Source organism: Micropterus dolomieu, linkage group LG03, assembly GCF_021292245.1.
Source record: "Micropterus dolomieu isolate WLL.071019.BEF.003 ecotype Adirondacks linkage group LG03, ASM2129224v1, whole genome shotgun sequence".
Lineage (NCBI taxonomy): Eukaryota > Metazoa > Chordata > Actinopteri > Centrarchiformes > Centrarchidae > Micropterus > Micropterus dolomieu.
This window is the reverse complement of record NC_060152.1, coordinates 6998085-7016685: the sequence shown is the minus strand read 5'-3', so window position 1 is coordinate 7016685 and position 18601 is coordinate 6998085. Positions and strand designations below refer to the sequence as shown.

Genomic DNA, 18601 nt, shown 5'->3' with positions numbered 1-18601 from the left:
TAAATATGGTATATTGGTCCATAAACTTGTACCTATGAAAATAAAATACTGAGAATTTGAAATAAATTTTCAAAATCCAGACATCTTTGACAAATGAAACATGCATTTGTGCAAAGGCAAAATAAAATTCCTATATTGTTTCCATTAAGCCAAGGTAACTGGAGATGATCTGAGTATATTGTGAACTCAGCACACACAGGTTTATTTGTTCTGGATAGAACAGTAAAAAAGTAAATAAGGGGGCGTTTCTTGCTTGCCTGTGAAAAAAATAGGTTTGATTGACAACACAGCCTGTTTTGCCTGTTGCGCGTTCACGTCCAGAAGTTTGCTTGTTGGAAATGACTTTTCTGAGTGACGGTTTGTCAACACGTTTACTCAGACACCTAACGGCAAATCACAGTTTAAGCTTTTTTAAGACTTAAACGGAGTAAATACAGACCGTTGAGATTACCTGGCGGTGGAGGAAATGTCTTCCTTTGTTTGCTTACTAGGCTTAACGTTATAACAGGGAGCTATATTGATTGGACTTTGAGTTGGGTGTGAAAACTAACTTTAACGTTACCCAACTAACAGCTAGCTAGCCAGAGAGATTAGCAAGCTAGCCACCTAGCTCAGCTCAGCACACAGTAGCACAGACAGCAAACGGTAGTCTGGCTGCTCACTTGCTGCAACAACTTTAAGAGGAAGACCGTCCTTAACATGGAGAGAGAAAGCAGTTCAAACGGCAAGTACATTAAGCCACCGTACCGTACATAAGCTATCTTAATCATGAGATTTGTGTGCGAGTTGGTTGAACTGATCACTGAACATGCGTTTAATGTTATTGAACTTAATGTTCCACATTATGTTCCACATTAAGTTCAATACCCACTGCTAAGGTGAAGAGGGTGGGTTATCACTACAGTAAAAATTCGGCATAGTGGGGTGGTGTGGGATACAAACGGTGGAAATGTGGTTAAAACCGTGAACTTGTATACAAACGCAACAAAGCCCGTACCAATTGGGCAGCACGTCGGCTGTAAGCGTTTTATCACGGTGTATTTACGATAACAGCTTCACTGGTTGTAAGTTTACATCCGCGTTCTAACGCTTCAGCTTCATACCGTCTTCCCCTGGCTTTGCAAAACTAAAAAGGTGGTACTATTAATGTGACTGTTGTTACTAATGCCATGTTGCCTAATTATGCTAATCGCCGTGGTTTCTCTTTACAGAGCACAATGCACGGAGCAAGCCCCTCTGTCTGTAGGAACCTGACAGATACGTGCACCGGGAGATGATACGGCAGAATTGCGTGCAAATGTTACAACGAGGCACTAAGCCAGGCAGGAAATTTGTGTAAAGCTGAAACATAAGGCTTTGCTACCCAGCAGCTTGCCAGCCTGTGTGTGTGTGTGCGCGCGCGTGTGTGTGTGCGCTCGAAGTGCATATGGCGGAGTTTGGGAATGACGGCAGCCTGCCTCCGTTGAATCTTGGGGATACGGCCGTGCCCAGCGACGAAGCAGCTGATAAGACGCATTGCGAAGTGTCGTTCTTGAATGGAGACTGTGGGATATCACAAAATATGGTCGGTTCGGGATCACACGTCGCACCTGGCAGCCAAGCCGGGGTGGAAGCCGCCAACACCTCTGTCGGATTGGATGCCAAATCTGAAATACCACGCAGGAGCAGCATTATCAAGGTAAGCATTGAACTTAAAGTCTCTATTTTGCCTCTCATTCCGGTGAGCTAGCCTGCACATCTACACTGAACATAGGGTGTTGGAAGTTACAATGCAAACCCCCTGCTCTTTCTTTAGTCTCTTTTGTATACACATTGTGCCTGCTTTTTTATTAACCTCACCTGACATGATTATAAATAACACTTTAGTGAAATAGATGGTTTACAAAATACAGGCCAGTAGAGAAGCACATCATGTACTTTGAATATTTTGCACATCATTTGTATAGCAGAGCTTCTCCTTATTTTATCTTGAATGTCTGTAATCTAGCTATATGTGGATGCCTGTAGAGAGAGAGGTTTAGATATCATTATCTTTATTGTTCGTGGATGAGGGAAATAAAGTGTTACAACAGAGAAGTACAGGAATAAAGCAGTTAAACTATCATATCTAACTCTTATTTACAAAAGAAGTCTGGTACTAAATGTACTATTTATTATACTACATAATACAGAAGCTAAAACAAATATATTATACAGATAATAAAAATACAAAATAAAGATGCATACATGCATTTCAGCAGTCAACACATGCATACATTTTTCAGAGGGCTATCTATATAACATACATTTAACAGATTCATACTTTATAACTATTTAGTCTTAGAACCATTATGATTCTGACTTTCAGTCTAAAGCTTTACATTTGAGCTTTTCTTGTCTCAAGGCTATGGGCGTTGTGAGTATTGCTTAAGGGGTACCAAAGATGATGACACTTCCTCTCATTGCATCAATCTACTGTATGTTGTAAACCTCTGAGACATTGTCTGTGGCTAATGTCAGCAACTCTGTGATGAAAGTATTGCCTCTGCTGCTGTATTTGTCATAATGTCAAGACTGTAAAGGAACAAGTTTGAAAATGGGGAAGGGGAGACACTTGGTGATACTTATCAAAGGATTTGTTATTCTTTATCTTATTCTTCATATTAACTGTCCTCCATAAGCGTTGCAGAGACCCAGAATGGCTCAGAAATGTATGTCTCTTAGTTCGATATTGCTTACATTTTACTTTAGAAGTCAGTAAATTAGTAGTCAGACTCAGAGATTTCATTCCCTTGAGGGGCAGCTAGATTTATAATTCATAAGCTAGTGTAAGGATTTTGTTGAGAAGCACTTTTGAGATGGTAGTGGTAGGTATGTTTGAGTGAATTTGTTTGGCTTAACCATTTATCTGCACAATCAATACCATAATCAGGTATATGATTTGATGCCTGAGTGAGATCTCTCTGCTTTGGGCACATTCTCTGGCAGTGGACGGTGTACAGCTGTTCACCTTTTGCCGGCAGGTTTTACAGGAAACGCATTCTTGGCAAATTGTGGGTGTTGAACTTTGACATGCCCTCTTCCTGGAGATTGATAGAGGTAATATTGACATTTCTGTCTTGTAAGGTTCCAAGTAATCTCTTACTACACAAGGACCTGTCTCAGTTCCCAGGCCATTTGAGTGTAATTTATTTTAGTTGGATGTTCGCTCCTGTGAGCTATAGGCTCTGGTGAAAAGTGTGGAGGCTTATTTGAATAAGAGAAGTCCATCCATTTTAGACAGATTTTTTTAAAAAGACATTTAGGACCCAACTCAAAACGTATTGTTAAAGAAGAGACAGAGAAAGGCTTCCTCATATAACATGTTCCTGTCAAGATTAATGCCCCTGTCAAATTTAGTGAACTGGTCCAGAGGTTTATACATGGTGGTCCAGTGCCAGGGAATCCATGCAGACAGGAAATCATTCTGAAATGTTCAATGACCTAAATTCAATTAGGTGCCATATCAGACTACACAATGAAAACATTCAGGACAAGGCATAAGAAATAATAAAAATATTTGAAATAATTTTGTGTCATTTGCTTAGCAACACAGCACACAGATTGATAAACATCAGTGAGTCACAGCAGAGATGATGACTTCCGATCATTTGGAGCCAAAATGAATGTCATGTTAAATTACCATTAAAAGAACATGGACTGCTACCAGGAAGTGGAAATCTTTATAGAGATAGAAAAAATAGTAACCATAATAAAGTCATAAATAAATACTGCTCACGTACCAAAAATTTAAAACAGTTCATATTCTGAATTGACTGGCTGGAAAGTAATTTGGACTTACACTGCCATATCACAAACACGTTATTAATAATATGGAGACAGTGAACATATATAAAGTTGAGTAAATGTGGCTTTGCAAATAGAAAGTACTTGTGTAAAAGCAGAACAGAATTTCCTCTATCTAAAAAGGCTACCAAGCAAATCAAGTATGTAGCAAGCCCTGCCCTTGTCTGCATGCCAGTATCTTCTTGATGGCGGCAGTTTTTGTTTTTGACAGCTATAACTGATCAAATATTGCACCGAGATGGTGGTTGTGAAGGGTTGGAGCAGTGTTAACAAGGCAGCCTGTTTCACAGTCAGTCAGACCTCTGTTCTTGTTATAAACTTGTGATGGGAGGATGTGGTCAGGACAACACCAACCGCATTCTCATAGTAACAGCTGTAAAACTAGGTGCTTTACAACAACCTTGCTTCTGTTAAGATTTCTGTTGGATGTATTCAGTGCTGTTGGTCTACATGCACGTGTGTGTGGTGAGGGGGGTGCAGCCTTTGATCCACAATTGCATGTAGACTCTTGCAGTCGTTGGTTGACAAAATAACACCTTTGCAGATATTTTAATTTGATGGTTGCTGAATACTCAACTTAAAATGATACTCCACCCAAACTCTACACTCACCCTTCCACTCATCCTTCCTATGGTGGCAAGTTTAAGTACCAATACATCTATTCTCTCAACCCTCTCACTATTTTTATGCTGAGTATAGCCTATTTCACACTATTGTTTTTAAACACTGCATCCACGTCTCCCACAATGAAATACAGAAGCTCTTTTGTTTTGGCAAAGTAATAACTATTTGGGACATAGTGAACATAAGGATTGCAATGAATAATAGTAGGCTATTATGCTGCAGGAGTGGTTAGATGATAATTTATGGATGTTTTCATTCTTTGGAAACCATTTTAACTTATTATTATTTCAAGTTGACAGCAGCCTATGACCACATCCTCTCTATGAAAGATAAAACTACCAAATTCTGAAGGCACAAGTTATGTGTTTCGTGATACGTTTGTGATACTATACTGTAAACCACCATTGTGCTGAAATCAAAAGAACAAATTTTGTGATTTACACACACTTTCAGTGCTTTGTAATTTTAATTATAACTTTCATGCACTTAAAATATTAAATGAAGTAGTTTAATTGCTGCATGAAAGGTAGAGCAGCGTACTGTATGTTTAGGTTACATAGTGGCTATGTGATACTAATGTACTTATGCATAGCTTGAGTAAGGACTTGGATGTTTGCCCATCCATTTTAAACTGTCTTCACCAGTAAATTGTAACCATGTTGTATGTGGGTGGCCAGTGGCAGCAAAAATGACCCCATGGCTACACTTTTCTTCCCACCTCACATCTCACCTCAGATCCTCCTAAACAAGGAGGATCTACCCATTGCTTGGTAAATACTTATTTCACACCAGTGCTAAGAGAGGAAAACAAACTCAGTTTGTGATATCACCCTGTTAAAAATGAAACAGTATGGTTTTAATTATGGTAGACCAGCATTGTTATGAGTCCAAGACAAGTTTTTCCTGCATTACTCAGACCAGTGCATCCCAGCCATGGTGTGCTGATTTAAATTATTTAATATATTCAAATTGATTAGCTTGATTTGCAGCATCTGTAAAAGAATAACATGATAAGCTATTATGGAGAAATCTAAGACCACGACAAATGCCATGATATAGAGTGAACAACGACACAGCAAGTAATGTAACTTATGTTAGCTAAGTTGTGGGTTAGCAAATTGTCGTTACAGTTGCTACTGTGGAGCCAGTTCCAGTACACCAGCTCCAGACAGTGATACTCACAACTCTTCATAACAACAGCATGTCTTAGCAAACTAGAAAGTTAGCTGAAAGTCCATGGGCAAGTCATTTAATGTTACCTGACACACAAATCATGGCTGGAATGGCTGTAATAGTGTTGTGTAGCATGGTTTGGGCCACTTAGTTTATTTTACAGAGGCAGAGCTGTGTACAAGCACCTGATTTTCTTTCAACTCACGCAGAATGTAAAGTGAGCAGATGATTTTTAGATTCAAATTGCTTGCCCCACTTTAAGTGCAATTTGTAGTTCTGTATCAAATCGACGGCCTGACATGCACCTCCTCAAAAATGTAACTACACGTCGAGTCGAGGCGGACCGTAAGCTCTGTGATTAGTTGGCAGGGTAGCCTCGCGATGCCTCTGAGCCGACAGGAAGTGCCTGTGCTTTGAAGTAATTTTTACTAGCAGCGTGGATCAATATATTTGACCATCACAACCCGAGCGAAATGACTCGTTTCACTATCAGAATGTGATTCATTCGGTCGATAACATTTGAAATGGCTATACCAGCCGCACGTATACAATTTTACCCTCATTCACATTAGCGGAGCGCTAAACCGGAAGTTACCCTGCTCGGCTGGCAGAAGTCAACACAGTGGACGCTGTAGCGCTACAGCCGACTAGCGTTTGGGGGTGTAACTGCAGATTGACGGACACATGGACGCATGAGTATAAATGCCTGGCTACGTGCGTAGCCTACGGCGCAGCTACGCACGTAGACCCTACGCAGGAGTATAAATCATGCTTTAAGGTAACAGTAAAGAAAAGCAAACTTAACAGTACAGATTGAATTGATACTGAAATGAGACTGTTAGGAGAGTTCGATTCCCTTTTGATTTCACTTCGTAAATGTTTTTTAGAGTTGAAATCCCGTATTCGTGATGAGGAGAGAAGATTTGTGTACTTATATTTAATATACTGCAGGTGTTAATTGTGTTTATAGCTTTGCCCTGAAGTCCACTTCCATTCAGCACTTTCCTGCTGTTCTTTTTCAACTTTTTTCCTTGACCCAAAGCATTGTAGTTATAAAATGTTACATTGTCATGCTAAGTAAAATGATGCTTTCAATTTGTACTGTATATCAAGTACTTTATGCGGCACACTGTTAATGGTAGAGTTGTCATCTGTGTTCACTATGTTTATAAATAGCTCCCAAACACTGATGTTTCAATTCTGCAGTCTGACTAATTGTGGTAAATAATTACTGTAAATGCTACAGTACGTTTGTCCATATGAGTACCTCCACTGGAGTGGGTGAATTTAATCATTACTTTTCTAGGACCAAAGAGAGGATTGAAACAAGGACAATTTATCGGGGGAATGCAGTGTGAAACAGAATCTCTCCTTAAATGACTGAAGTGGCCTTGACTTCACTTTATAACCTTCACACAGAGCATCCATGTTCAGCCGAAGTACTGCACATTGTCTTTTACTGAAGTGGGTGGCTTTATGTTGCCTTTAAGAATGTGGTGATGTAAATGTTGTTGATATTGCCTAACACTGTCAAATTATTTATTCATAATGTCAATCAAGAAACTGCTTTATGACTGACTTTCCTGCCATCATTTAGCCTAAATCTGCCAACCGCAAATTTTTGTGGGTTAAAAAATACATCTTTGAGCAACGTAGCTTGCATGCGTGAGTGTAATCCAGTTGCCCAAATATGTGCCAGGCAGTTGATGGGGTAATTTTCTGAAAGTCTTTTGACAGCCATCCTTGATGCAGGGTCCTGCTACTGTGTTCAAGACAACTCATAGCAACACGGCCGCTAACCTGAATAATTGCCTATTCATTTGTCAGCTCAGGTGGCACTGATTTACACAAGTGCTGCTTGCCTTGCCCAGTTATTTCAAGGGTAGCTCCAAAGGACTTGGCAGTGATTACAGTTCTGCAACAGTAATGGGAGGGGTGGTTCTCTGCCCTTATGAGGATTGTATTAACATATTACTGTAATAAGCTATGAAACACAGAACAGAAAAAAGAATATTTAAACAATTAACATAGAATTTTATTATCCATAATTAAGTTCTACACCACTGTCATTATAGAATCCAAAGAATCAATGCGTGAGTCAACAAAATATGTCAGGAAAAGATATTTAATAAGGCCCTCAGAGAAAATGCAAAGCCAACTGTCACTCCTAGAATGTCTAATAATAAGACTGCTCTCACAGGAAATTAACTTGAAATACTTTATGGGAATGGAACATGGAAACTCAGTAGCTCAGTGCGGATCATGAAGTTTTATAATTTTACTGTTCTAAAGTGCTGGTGTGTAATTAACATAATCTAGACTATAAGGATGTTGTGCTCTACTTTGATAGACCTTTACTTTAGTGGGTATTTAATGTAGACTAGAGCTGCAACCATAGTTTAAAATGAATAGTTAACTATTTTTTATAATTGAGTAATTTATTTATTTTTCAAGCAAAAATGTCAAACTTTCTAGCTGCTTAAATGTGATTTGCTGCTTTCCCTTGTCTTAGCATTATAGTAAACTGAACATCTTTGGGTTTCAGACTGTTGGTTGAAGAAATTCTGATGGTCATTTTTCAGTTTATTTATCATTATACCACACACAGTTGTATACCAAAAAGGAAAGTTTGTAGTCCCTTCATGCTACACACACAGAACTTAACAGATACTTAAGTGTATTAAAACATGGTAACATATTAAAAAGCAGATTTTTATGAACATAGGCGACTCGTTTAACCAGAACATTCCGCAGTGCATTTTTTGAAATTTGCAAAACCGCAACAACAAGATGAAAATATGGTTTTCATCTTGACATAAAAAAGTCTTAACATTTGGGGAACTGTGTCCATTTTGACCATGTTTGAGCACCAAGCATCATCGATGTAAAACACAGACTCCGCCTCCTCTCATCTTGACCACCAACTGAGAGCTTGATCTGGGATGTTGATGAGCAGGTCTCTTCAGTTTGTTTTTTATGTTTTATAGAGTAAGTTATTGATAACATAATAGAAAAATAACCATTAGATTATTAAAATAAATTTGTTAAGCACCTACTGTAGACCAGCTCCTTGCTGTCCATTGTTTTATTAGAGCTTAATAAATTCTTATACAAACTGTATTTTAATCCTAGAGAAAACCACCTGTTGATCACCTCTGATGTGATTGAAATTAAACTGACCAGTTAGGCCCCGATCAGACAGAATGCATTTTTTGCAGTGAGAGGCACCTTTTTTGAATTTCCTATTAGCAGTGAGCACTTTGCGGGCTGTTCATGCGCCCTGGGCAAGGTTGCTATTATAGTTAATGAAGACGAACGAAATAACGGAAACTAGATGTGAAAAAACATTGTCGTTAACTGAAATAAGGCTTTACAAAAAACGATAACTAAACTGTATTGTAGGTTTGTAAAACTAACTAAAATTAAAGAGTAAATGTCCTTAGTTTTTGTTCATTTATTTATTCATTTATTTATTTTAAAGGGTCTAATAAGCCTACTTTTTGAGTGGATATGAAGCCGGTGGAACTGCTTTCCAGTCATACTTGCCTTCAGGGTGCTAGGGACCTGTTGTTTGTGGCTCAAGGGGGGCCTACACATTCTTCCAATTTCTAAGGTGTCCATCAATTGTATTTCACCTCCATTTATTGTTTTTCACCTATATAACCAAGAATGATGGAGCTAGAGACTGATCTAATGAATTTCTTGGGACCACTGTAGGATTAGGTTAGTTTGCTCTTAGGGTTTTCTGTATGTAGGTTAGAAATTATACTGTAGATTGCATGTGCTTCATTTATTTGCAGTATTTATTTTGACAATGTGTTAGTACTTAAAAGATTTCCTTAGTGTTTGGGCCCCTATGTGCAAGCTTCAGATAGCTTAAAAAATATGTCCCTTTTCACAAATCTGCATTATTTCTAATGATTGTACTTGTATTTTAATGTTTTTTGAAAAAAATAAACTAGACTGAACTAAACTGAACTGAGCTTCGTATCATGCAGCGACAAAGACTAAAACTAACACTGAAACTAATGAACTAAAACTAAGCATTATCAAAAAATAAACCAGCAAACCCACTTCAAAAACGAATTAAAACTAAACTTAAATTGAAAACAAAAAGTCAAAACGAAATAAAAATAAAAACTATTGAAAAATCCCAAAGTATAATAACCTTGGCCCTGGGCCTTGCGTTTTTGAAGGAGCTCTCTGAGCACACAAAGTTGAAAAAAATTCAACTTGAACCGACCATCATTAAGACGAAGCTCCTGGACCAATTGGTGGTACTATCAGTGGTGTCTCCTCTTTCTGAGGGTCTCATGTGCCCACACGGATCTCTGTTTCCACATCTCCTGCGTGTTTTTACACCCCTCACCCTCAAACAATACCAGAGCAAGCGCCCTTCTAAATTCAACCAAAAAGGAACCTCACGTTTTGAAATGCTTTCTGTCTGGGCCTTAGCTGGTATCCCCAGTGCTTCAGCATTGACTTATATTGGTGTTCAACATTAGGCCGTTTTGCACTAATAAACAATGCTGGCTGTGGAAATCTTTTGAAATTGGCTGCTAATATATTAATTGTACTCACAGTGCAGGCATAGCATTTGAGGCCTGCCAGCGTTCAGAAACTCTCTCATCATGGATTCCTTATCAGATGCTGAGCTGTGCTGCAGCTTCACTCTCTTTTCTGTGAGTGTGAACCGTGACATGACAGCTTTGCTTGATCATTCTCTGGTTGAGGTCTGATCGGAATGTGAATAAGATCATTTTCAGCAATTGCAGTGTTGACCTGACTTGAATGTGTAAATGATTTGAAGGCTGGCCTGACTGAACAATATTGTGGTGTGGAAAGAAAGTGGTGTACACTGTGCTTCACAGCGGTTGCATTTAACTTCAATCAATAAATTGGGTAAAAAGTTCCCACTTATGTTTGTCGAAGGTCAATTTGATTGAGATTGCATTTCTGACTGTTTAGTGTGGTTACATTGTTTAATAATGCAGTGTTGCATGTTTCACACAGAATGTCAAACAACTTGGTTGCGGTGCTGGCTGGGGGAATATTGTTTTATTTCTAATAGATTATTTCTTATTTTAGCAATTTAATTCTACTTCCTTCTCCACCTTATTTAAGTGTTTACTCATTAATTTAATTGGCTGTTTCTTCAGTTCTCTTTTCCTCACACTCACACACCTGTGCTACAAACACAGCGCGCCCCACCTCTTTGTGTCTCCTTCTCCATCTATGTGTCAGATCTGTTGACTTTCTCCATCAATAGTGTGTTTTATAAAGTTGCCGAACAGACACATGATTCTATCAGTCGACTATAGGCAAGACTTGACAATTCTGATTCGACTATGTAAATCCTTAATCGTGGACAGCCCTACTAATAACAGCACCTGTCACATGTCCTTTGAAGAATGGGGAGAGGAAGCTAGCCTAGCATTTAGTGTTACCGTGCTCGCAGATCTGCACTGGTGTCCGTACAGGAAGTGCCTATGCAGATCTTAAAAAATATTCACTGTGTCCATGTCTTGATAACAACTCTGTGTTTCTCATCAAAATGCTAAAATGGGTCGTCAAATACACCTGGGTGGCCTGCCCAAGTAAAGTCTGTGTGTGGGTAGGGCTGCATTTAGTTGACGTAATCGATGACGTCGATTTATAAAAATTTGTCGACATGAAATTTCATTGTCGACGTGTCATTACAGAGAGGCTGTTTAAGGGAGAGATCAATCTTCTTATTCAGAACATTTCTGGTTGTTCATTTCTAACCGCAATGCACCACAGAAGTGCTGGGGGCAGTATCGTTTCCATTGTCTGTCATGACTGCTTAACCTTAAGACTACTCACGAAAAAGAAGCATTCATGAAAGAAGCGTAGAATTTGAATATTTGCAAGGGACTGTTGCTTCGTTATTGTAAAGACGCTAGGGCTGCAGCTAACAATGATTTTAGTATTCGAAGCTTCTACACGTTATATCATCGATTCATTGATGCATCTTTTAAGAAGTACTTCTTTTTAGTCATCGAATTAATAGATTTAATTTGTTTTAGCCCAATAGACAATACATTGTTAGTGTAAAGTTGGGGTTATAGTACTTGCTTTTAATTTGCTTTTATTTTATATAGTTACAAAGCAAAAATCTTTGTTAAAAAGTTAAAAATTTTAAATTTTAAACCTACTTGGCAATAAATCAGATTATGAGCTTATTGTTTTGGGTGATAAAGCCTGGCTGTTAACTTGGAGTAAGTAAGTAAACTTTATTTATATAGCACCCTTCACAGACAAGAGGGGTCACAAAGTGCTTCACAGTAAAAAATAGAATAAAATAAAACAAATAACAACAACAACAACAACAACAACACTTAAAATACAAAACTATATGGCTAGTTAAAAGCTTGTCTAAAAAGATGTGTCTTAAGGTGTTTTCTAAAAGTTTCCACAGAATCCAAGAGCGTTCCAGAGCCTTGGAGCCACCACACAGAAAGCACGATTACCTCTTGTTTTATAACGTGTTCTGGGAACAGTTAAAAGGTCACTCAGAGAGTGACCAGAAATGTGTGCATGCAACAGATCCTGGATGTAAGAGGGAGCTTGACCATGCAAGGCTCTGTAACTAATGGTTAAAATTTTAAAATGTACTCTAAAACCAATCGGAAGCCAATGAAGAGCCTTAAGCACAGGAGTAATGTGCGATCTCTTGTTAGTTTTAGACAAAAGCCTTGCAGCTGCATTCTGCACAACTTGCAGTCGATCTATGGAGGATGTGTTTAGACAAGTGTACAGTACATTGCAATAATCCAGACGAGGAGAAATAAAAGCATGAACAAGCATCTCCGTCTCTTCTTTAGAAGCCATAGATCTAATCTTAGCAATGTTCCTGAGATGGAAAAAACAGGAACGAACCACAGATTTAACATGACTGTTAAAACATAGATTTGTCAAAAATGACACCCAGATTTCGCACAACATTACCGTCAGAGGATGATAGAGCCCCAAGGCCCTGCCTAATTTTAGGGGTAATGTTGTCTGAGGCAAAAATAAACACCTCAGTTTTGTCTGTATTTAGTTGCAAAAAGTTGTCTGCCATCCATTTGTTAATGGATGCTAAGCAATTGTGCAACACGGACAGTTTGTCTAGCCTATGGGGACTAAAAGATAAATATAATTGGAAGTCATCAGCATAAAAATGATAAGATATCTCTTCAAAGCTACCAATAATCTTTCCAAGAGGAAGCATATACAGACTGAACAGCAGGGGGCCGAGCACAGAACCTTGGGGCACACCACAGGACAAAGGAGCAGAGTCTGACATATATGTTCCTATGGACACAGAGAAACTCCTGTTAGAGAGATAGGAGTAAAAAACCAGTTCAGAGCTGATCCGGTAATGACCACAGTTGTTTTCAGTCTATCAATTAGAGTGCAGTGATCAACAGTATCAAACGCTGCACTGAGATCTAATAGGACCAGCACAGAACATTTACCCCCATCAGCGGCCATCAAAATATCATTTGAGACCCTAAGGAGGGCAGTCTCAGTTGAATGGTTTTTATGAAAACCAGACTAAAATTTATCAAAGATATTATGGGAATCCAAAACATTATGTAGCTGGTTCGCAACAACCTTTTCTAGAATTTTCGAAAGAAAAGGCAATTTAGAAATAGGCCTATAGTTTCTAAATGAAGCTGCATCAAGATTGTTCTTTTTCAAGATAGGCTGAACAACAGCATGCTTAAAACAGCTGGGGACCTGGCCCAGCTGAAGAGATGAGTTTAAAATTGAAACCAAACATGGGCCAAGTAGATGTATGGATTTTAAAAACAAGGATCTGGGTAAAATATCAACAGGGCTTTGTGAAGGTCTCATCATGCCCACTAACTTAATGATGTCATTCAGGCTAATGGGGCAGAGGGAGTCCAGTATTGAAAGTCTGTGATGTTTAACTATATGGGGGTTTGCTGATTGAACAATGCCTGCCCTGACAGCTCTAACCTTGTCCCCAAAGTGAGACAAAAGGTTGCTGTCAACATTTTTTTACAGGCAGATATGAGGTTAGTAAAGTAAGAGGATCTAGCATCCTTGATCATTACGTTTAAGTCTATTAAGAGCTCTTTAAGATGCAGGCGGTCGCTTTCCATAAACGCTCAGTTCTCCGACAGACACGCCTCAAGCTGCGAATGGCGTCATTCATCCACAGGGATGTATTAACAGAGGGAATTTCTCTAGTGTTAAGAGGCACCACTTTGTCCAACAGCAGGGTGCAGTGATCATTAAACGCCTGTGCGCAAGTGTCCGCGTCATTCGAAATAAGAACCGAGCTTGCGTTAAAAGCAGCAGAAAATTTCTCAACAGTAATCTGGTTAATCAAACAGCAGGCAGAGGAACCTCAACAAATACATCTTCGATGCAAACATTATTATTGTTGAAACCATGAGAAAGAACAAGATCGAGCGTATGTCCCTTGCTGTGCGTAGGAGACATGCTGAGTGAAGTTAAAAGATTCAGTAATATTTACAAATTCAGAAGCATTTTTGCAAGTATCATCATCCACATGAATATTAAAATTGCCAAAAATGATCACTCTGTCCAGCTTAATAATGGATGATAAGAAGTCAGAAAAATAGGTAAGAAAAGAGGCCGCTGGCCGAGGTGGCCGGTAGACTAAATTACAATAAAATGTATTTGAATGACCAACCTTAGTCATCTGTAGTTCAAAAGAAGAGTACGTGCCAGTGCTTATTGACTGGCAGATGAAATGTTTTTTAAAAACCACAGCAAGACCTCCACCATGGTGTTGTAGGTCGTATTAGGCCCTCTCCCTGCCGCAAACACACAGCAGTTGCAGTTGGACGTACGAACGGGGCTGCAAACTCACCTGTACCACTCCAGGTACATCTGTCACCGCACTCTGCAATGGAGGATCAGATCAACAGCATTGTTTGGCCATCGTACACCCATGCAGTAGACACAACGTTTGAGCAGTCTCTCCATACTTTTTGCATTCTTGGTTTTGAGGTCTCATAGATGGTGCTGGCTAAGAGAACGCTCTTTTAGTTGTGTTAGCAAACACATTAAGTGCAATAGTAAATCGGTGAATTATAGGAGTAGACTATGCTGTCTTGTGTTCTTCCCCATTACCCCCCTAGCGTTTTAAATTTTATTATGAAAAAAATTTCATATCCTTCGATATCGATAATTATCACGCTAACTATCAAATCATTATTATTTTCAAGTTTAAAGGTTTAAAGGATTTCTGCTCTTGAGTGAAAGTTGAAGAAACCTGATGGTTAATTGTGGTTTAAACTCTTCTTTATGGTCAACATTTGAGGCCAAACAGTGGATCACTTTACAAATCTGTGGTAGAACATTCAAAATAATTATGATAAAATCTTTGATAAAAACAAATATGCATGAGTAAAAAAAGTAAAATATTTATTGAACAATTAATTTTTTTTTAATTGAAAAAAATTATATTACTTAATTATTATTGCTGTCTAGCCCTAGTTCGTGACTAGTCACGATTATTTTTCAATTATTAGTTGACTACAAAAATATTAATTAGTTGCAGCCCTATGTGTGGGGAAACACTGCAGTGTAAGTGCTTTGCAGTCCAGTCTTAAGTGTAAGATGTGATAGTATGCATGGTTCCTTATTGTGTGCCACAGCTATTAATAAATAAGAATGATCTTTCTATTAGGGCAGTAATGGTTCTGAAACCAAAGTCCACGGTCTTGTGTCGCGGATCCGAGAGGCTGAACCGAGACACACCCGCTCCCGGACTGTTGAGCTCTGATTAAGACAGTGCAACTGTGGCGGTGGCCGGTGGGGGGGTTGGCTTGGTAGCGTTTTATATCGTATTTGTTTTGACAATAGGTTATTGTAGGTAATTTTCCACCTTAGTTTAGTGTTTATTTACTACTTTAATCTGCTCCTCTGCTCTTCTCCCCACACTCACTCAGGTAGCCTGCACCTCTGGTCTCTCACAGCAAACACGCCAGCTTGCTCCGCCTCTTTCTGTCCCTCTCTCTCCCTGCATGTGTCTCTGCTGACTTTCTCCATCAGCAGTATGTTTCATAAAGTCGCCATTTTTATTAAAAGTCACCCATGATTCAGTTTTAAAGTGCACCTCATATGGATCGAAACCGAAACTAACGTTAGTGAGTAACATCTGCACTGGTGCATTCACTGTTGCTCTATAATGCAGCGTTTCCTGTGTGTCTGTTAACGTAATATCAGGTAACATCTCTCTCTGTGTTTCACTACAAAATGCAAAAATGCAAAAAAAGTATACCTGGCCAGCCTGCCCAAGTGAATTATATGTTGAAAACTCTGTATTTAAAGTTAGTGCAAGCTGTAGGCCTATATTTTGTAAATATTACACCTTCGAACATATTATTATTATAATAATAATAATAATAATAATTGTACTGAAAAACAATATGGGGGGGGGGGTATGAACCGAACCGTGGATTTGGTGTACACCCCTAATATCTATTCATTCAGAAGTTAGCTGGCCCTATAAGGAAAGCTGCACCACTCAAACATTACACCTGAAAATGACAATTTCATCTGACATCTCTGTGTATTATCCTTCTTTTAGACAAGTGGTAAAATGTAGAAGCAATGCTAGTGGTCTGAGGCACATTTCTCATTTTAGTACAATTCTGTTACGAGTCGGTACTACTTATACCAGCATTCTCAGGTGCAGTTGATATCTTGGGGTTGTCCTTGCTCAACATGAAGCTAAGGTGGTAGCTAGGCTACAGGAGGGACCACAGAACTCAAAAAGGTGTTTCTTACATTGATTCTAAAAAGGTTCCTCACAACTCCACATGGACACACTTTAGTAGTATTTGTCATATGTTGAGGTTTATTTTGTGGTGGTAGAACCCAGAAGGGGAACTGGGAAAGTCAGACATTCTGGCTTAACACTTAACAAAGGTTGACTGCAAAACTGAATTGCAAACACATGCTCGCAAACTTTCTATTAGGGAGTTCTGTTTTCAGTCCATATGGCAGCAGATGAATTCAAAATTGTGTCAGACTTTTTAATTTCCACATTCAACAACATTTTATAAAAGTATTTTTATTAAGTACTTTTCACAGGGTGCAAAATATACTTTTTTGACCACCAGCCAAATGGCTAGTGAATGTTAAAATTTTACCAGCCACACATTTGACGCAGATTGTCAAACTTCAACAAAGAGGCAGTGCATCTCGCATTTTGCAACCTGCAGTCGGTCTGATTGGGCCCTAGCAGGACAAATAAACAAGTTGCACACAGTAGTAGAAGAGGAAGTCCATTATCTCTTTTCATTGCTGATCTCTGCAGGCCAGAGATCACTGATCATTGTAACACAACAGTTTAATGGTAACAGGAAATGTCCTTTTCAGCGGCTATGGACAAACTACTATATTTTTCTCTTCTCTATCCAGTATTTAAAAGAAAAATAATAAATTAACAATTTTGTGAAGAGTAGGAACGACCTGTTGTCTGTGGGTGTGTGATGTTTGATTCCATCCACTGACCAGCCTGCCCTTACAATAACATGAAAGGTTTGTCTTAGGGTTGTACACATCGATTATTTTTCAGGTCGATTAATCTAACGATTATTTTTTCGATTAGTCAATTAATCTAACGACTAATTTTGTTTATTCTAAAGAAGTTGCCTATAACTCGATTAACATACCAATAAAATACATTATACTAAAATATCAAAAACATGTCTAATCAATAAATCTATATTTTATTCAGTCATCCTGATGAAGCACATTAGAATAATGACAATGGAAGCAAATCTTAAAATGAATAAAATTTTCACGTCACTGCTGTGTTGTGATAATAACAATAACAGACATTAATTAGGCTACTTTACTTTAAATGTTTCTGACATGGATTAATTTCAATATTGAGTAATGCAGTATGATAATAAAATGTATTTCTGTATCAGTGAACACCTGAAAGGACTCACAGACTGTCCAGACAGCCACAGATCGTCTGTACTGTTAGTTTGAGCTGTTTTCTCGCTCATACATGGCCGTTAAATTAACAGGAAACAGCCGAACATTAGATGACACGCGGTCTAACGTTACGTTACCATGACAGCAGCGGGGCATAAATTACTTTTAACATGAAGGCAATAAACATTTTAACGGACTACGTGTCCTCATGCTGATAATGTACCGTGCTTGTGTGGCGACAGAAAGTAAACACGATTTACGGTGCTGCCGTCTAGACAAAGTGCTCCGGGATACTTTAGTTTCACGTGTTCGTGCTGCTTTATGTATTCGTGGACAGCAGTTGTGCTGCAGTGAAGCGGTTTCCAGTTCAGAGAGCTCACGGAGCAGCACATTGTTGAGTGTCTTGTCTGAAATACTCCAAACTTTAGACGGTCGAAGGCGCAGTCTTGTAGCTGGAGCTTGTCCGGGAGAATCCCACACCGGATGCAGCGACGCGTCAACATATTTACGCAATCGATTACGTCGACGAATAGTCCCAGCCCTGGTTTGTCTTTGGTGTCAGGGAAGATATTCAGTATGCTTCTTAAGACATACAGTGAGGAAAATAAGTATTTGAACACCCTGCTATTTTGCAAGTTCTCCCACTTAGAAATCATGGAGGGGTCTGAAATTGTCATCGTAGGTGCATGTCCACTGTGAGAGACATAATCTAAAAAAAAAAAAATCCAGAAATCACAATGTATGATTTTTTAACTATTTATTTGTATGATACAGCTGCAAATAAGTATTTGAACACCTGAGAAAATCAATGTTAATATTTGGTACAGTAGCCTTTGTTTGCAGTTACAGAGGTCAAACGTTTCCTGTAGTTTTTCACCAGGTTTGCACACACTGCAGGAGGGATTTTGGCCCACTCCTCCACACAGATCTTCTCTAGATCAGTCAGGTTTCTGGGCTGTCGCTGAGAAACACGGAGTTTGAGCTCTCTATTGGGTTTAGGTCTGGAGACTGGCTAGGCTAC

General features: G+C 38.8%; 1 protein-coding gene across 1 annotated transcript in view; it reads left to right on the top strand.

Moving 5' to 3' along the window:
* Positions 1 to 1215: 1215 nt before the first annotated feature.
* LOC123968504 (inactive phospholipase C-like protein 2) overlaps positions 1216 to 18601 on the top strand; it is a 42804-nt gene continuing 25418 nt past the window's right edge. Inside the window, exon 1 of the mRNA XM_046045324.1 lies at positions 1216 to 1678. Within this exon, the coding sequence (XP_045901280.1) occupies positions 1427 to 1678 (252 nt within the window). The 5' untranslated portion in view covers positions 1216 to 1426. The remainder of the gene's footprint in view (positions 1679 to 18601) is intronic.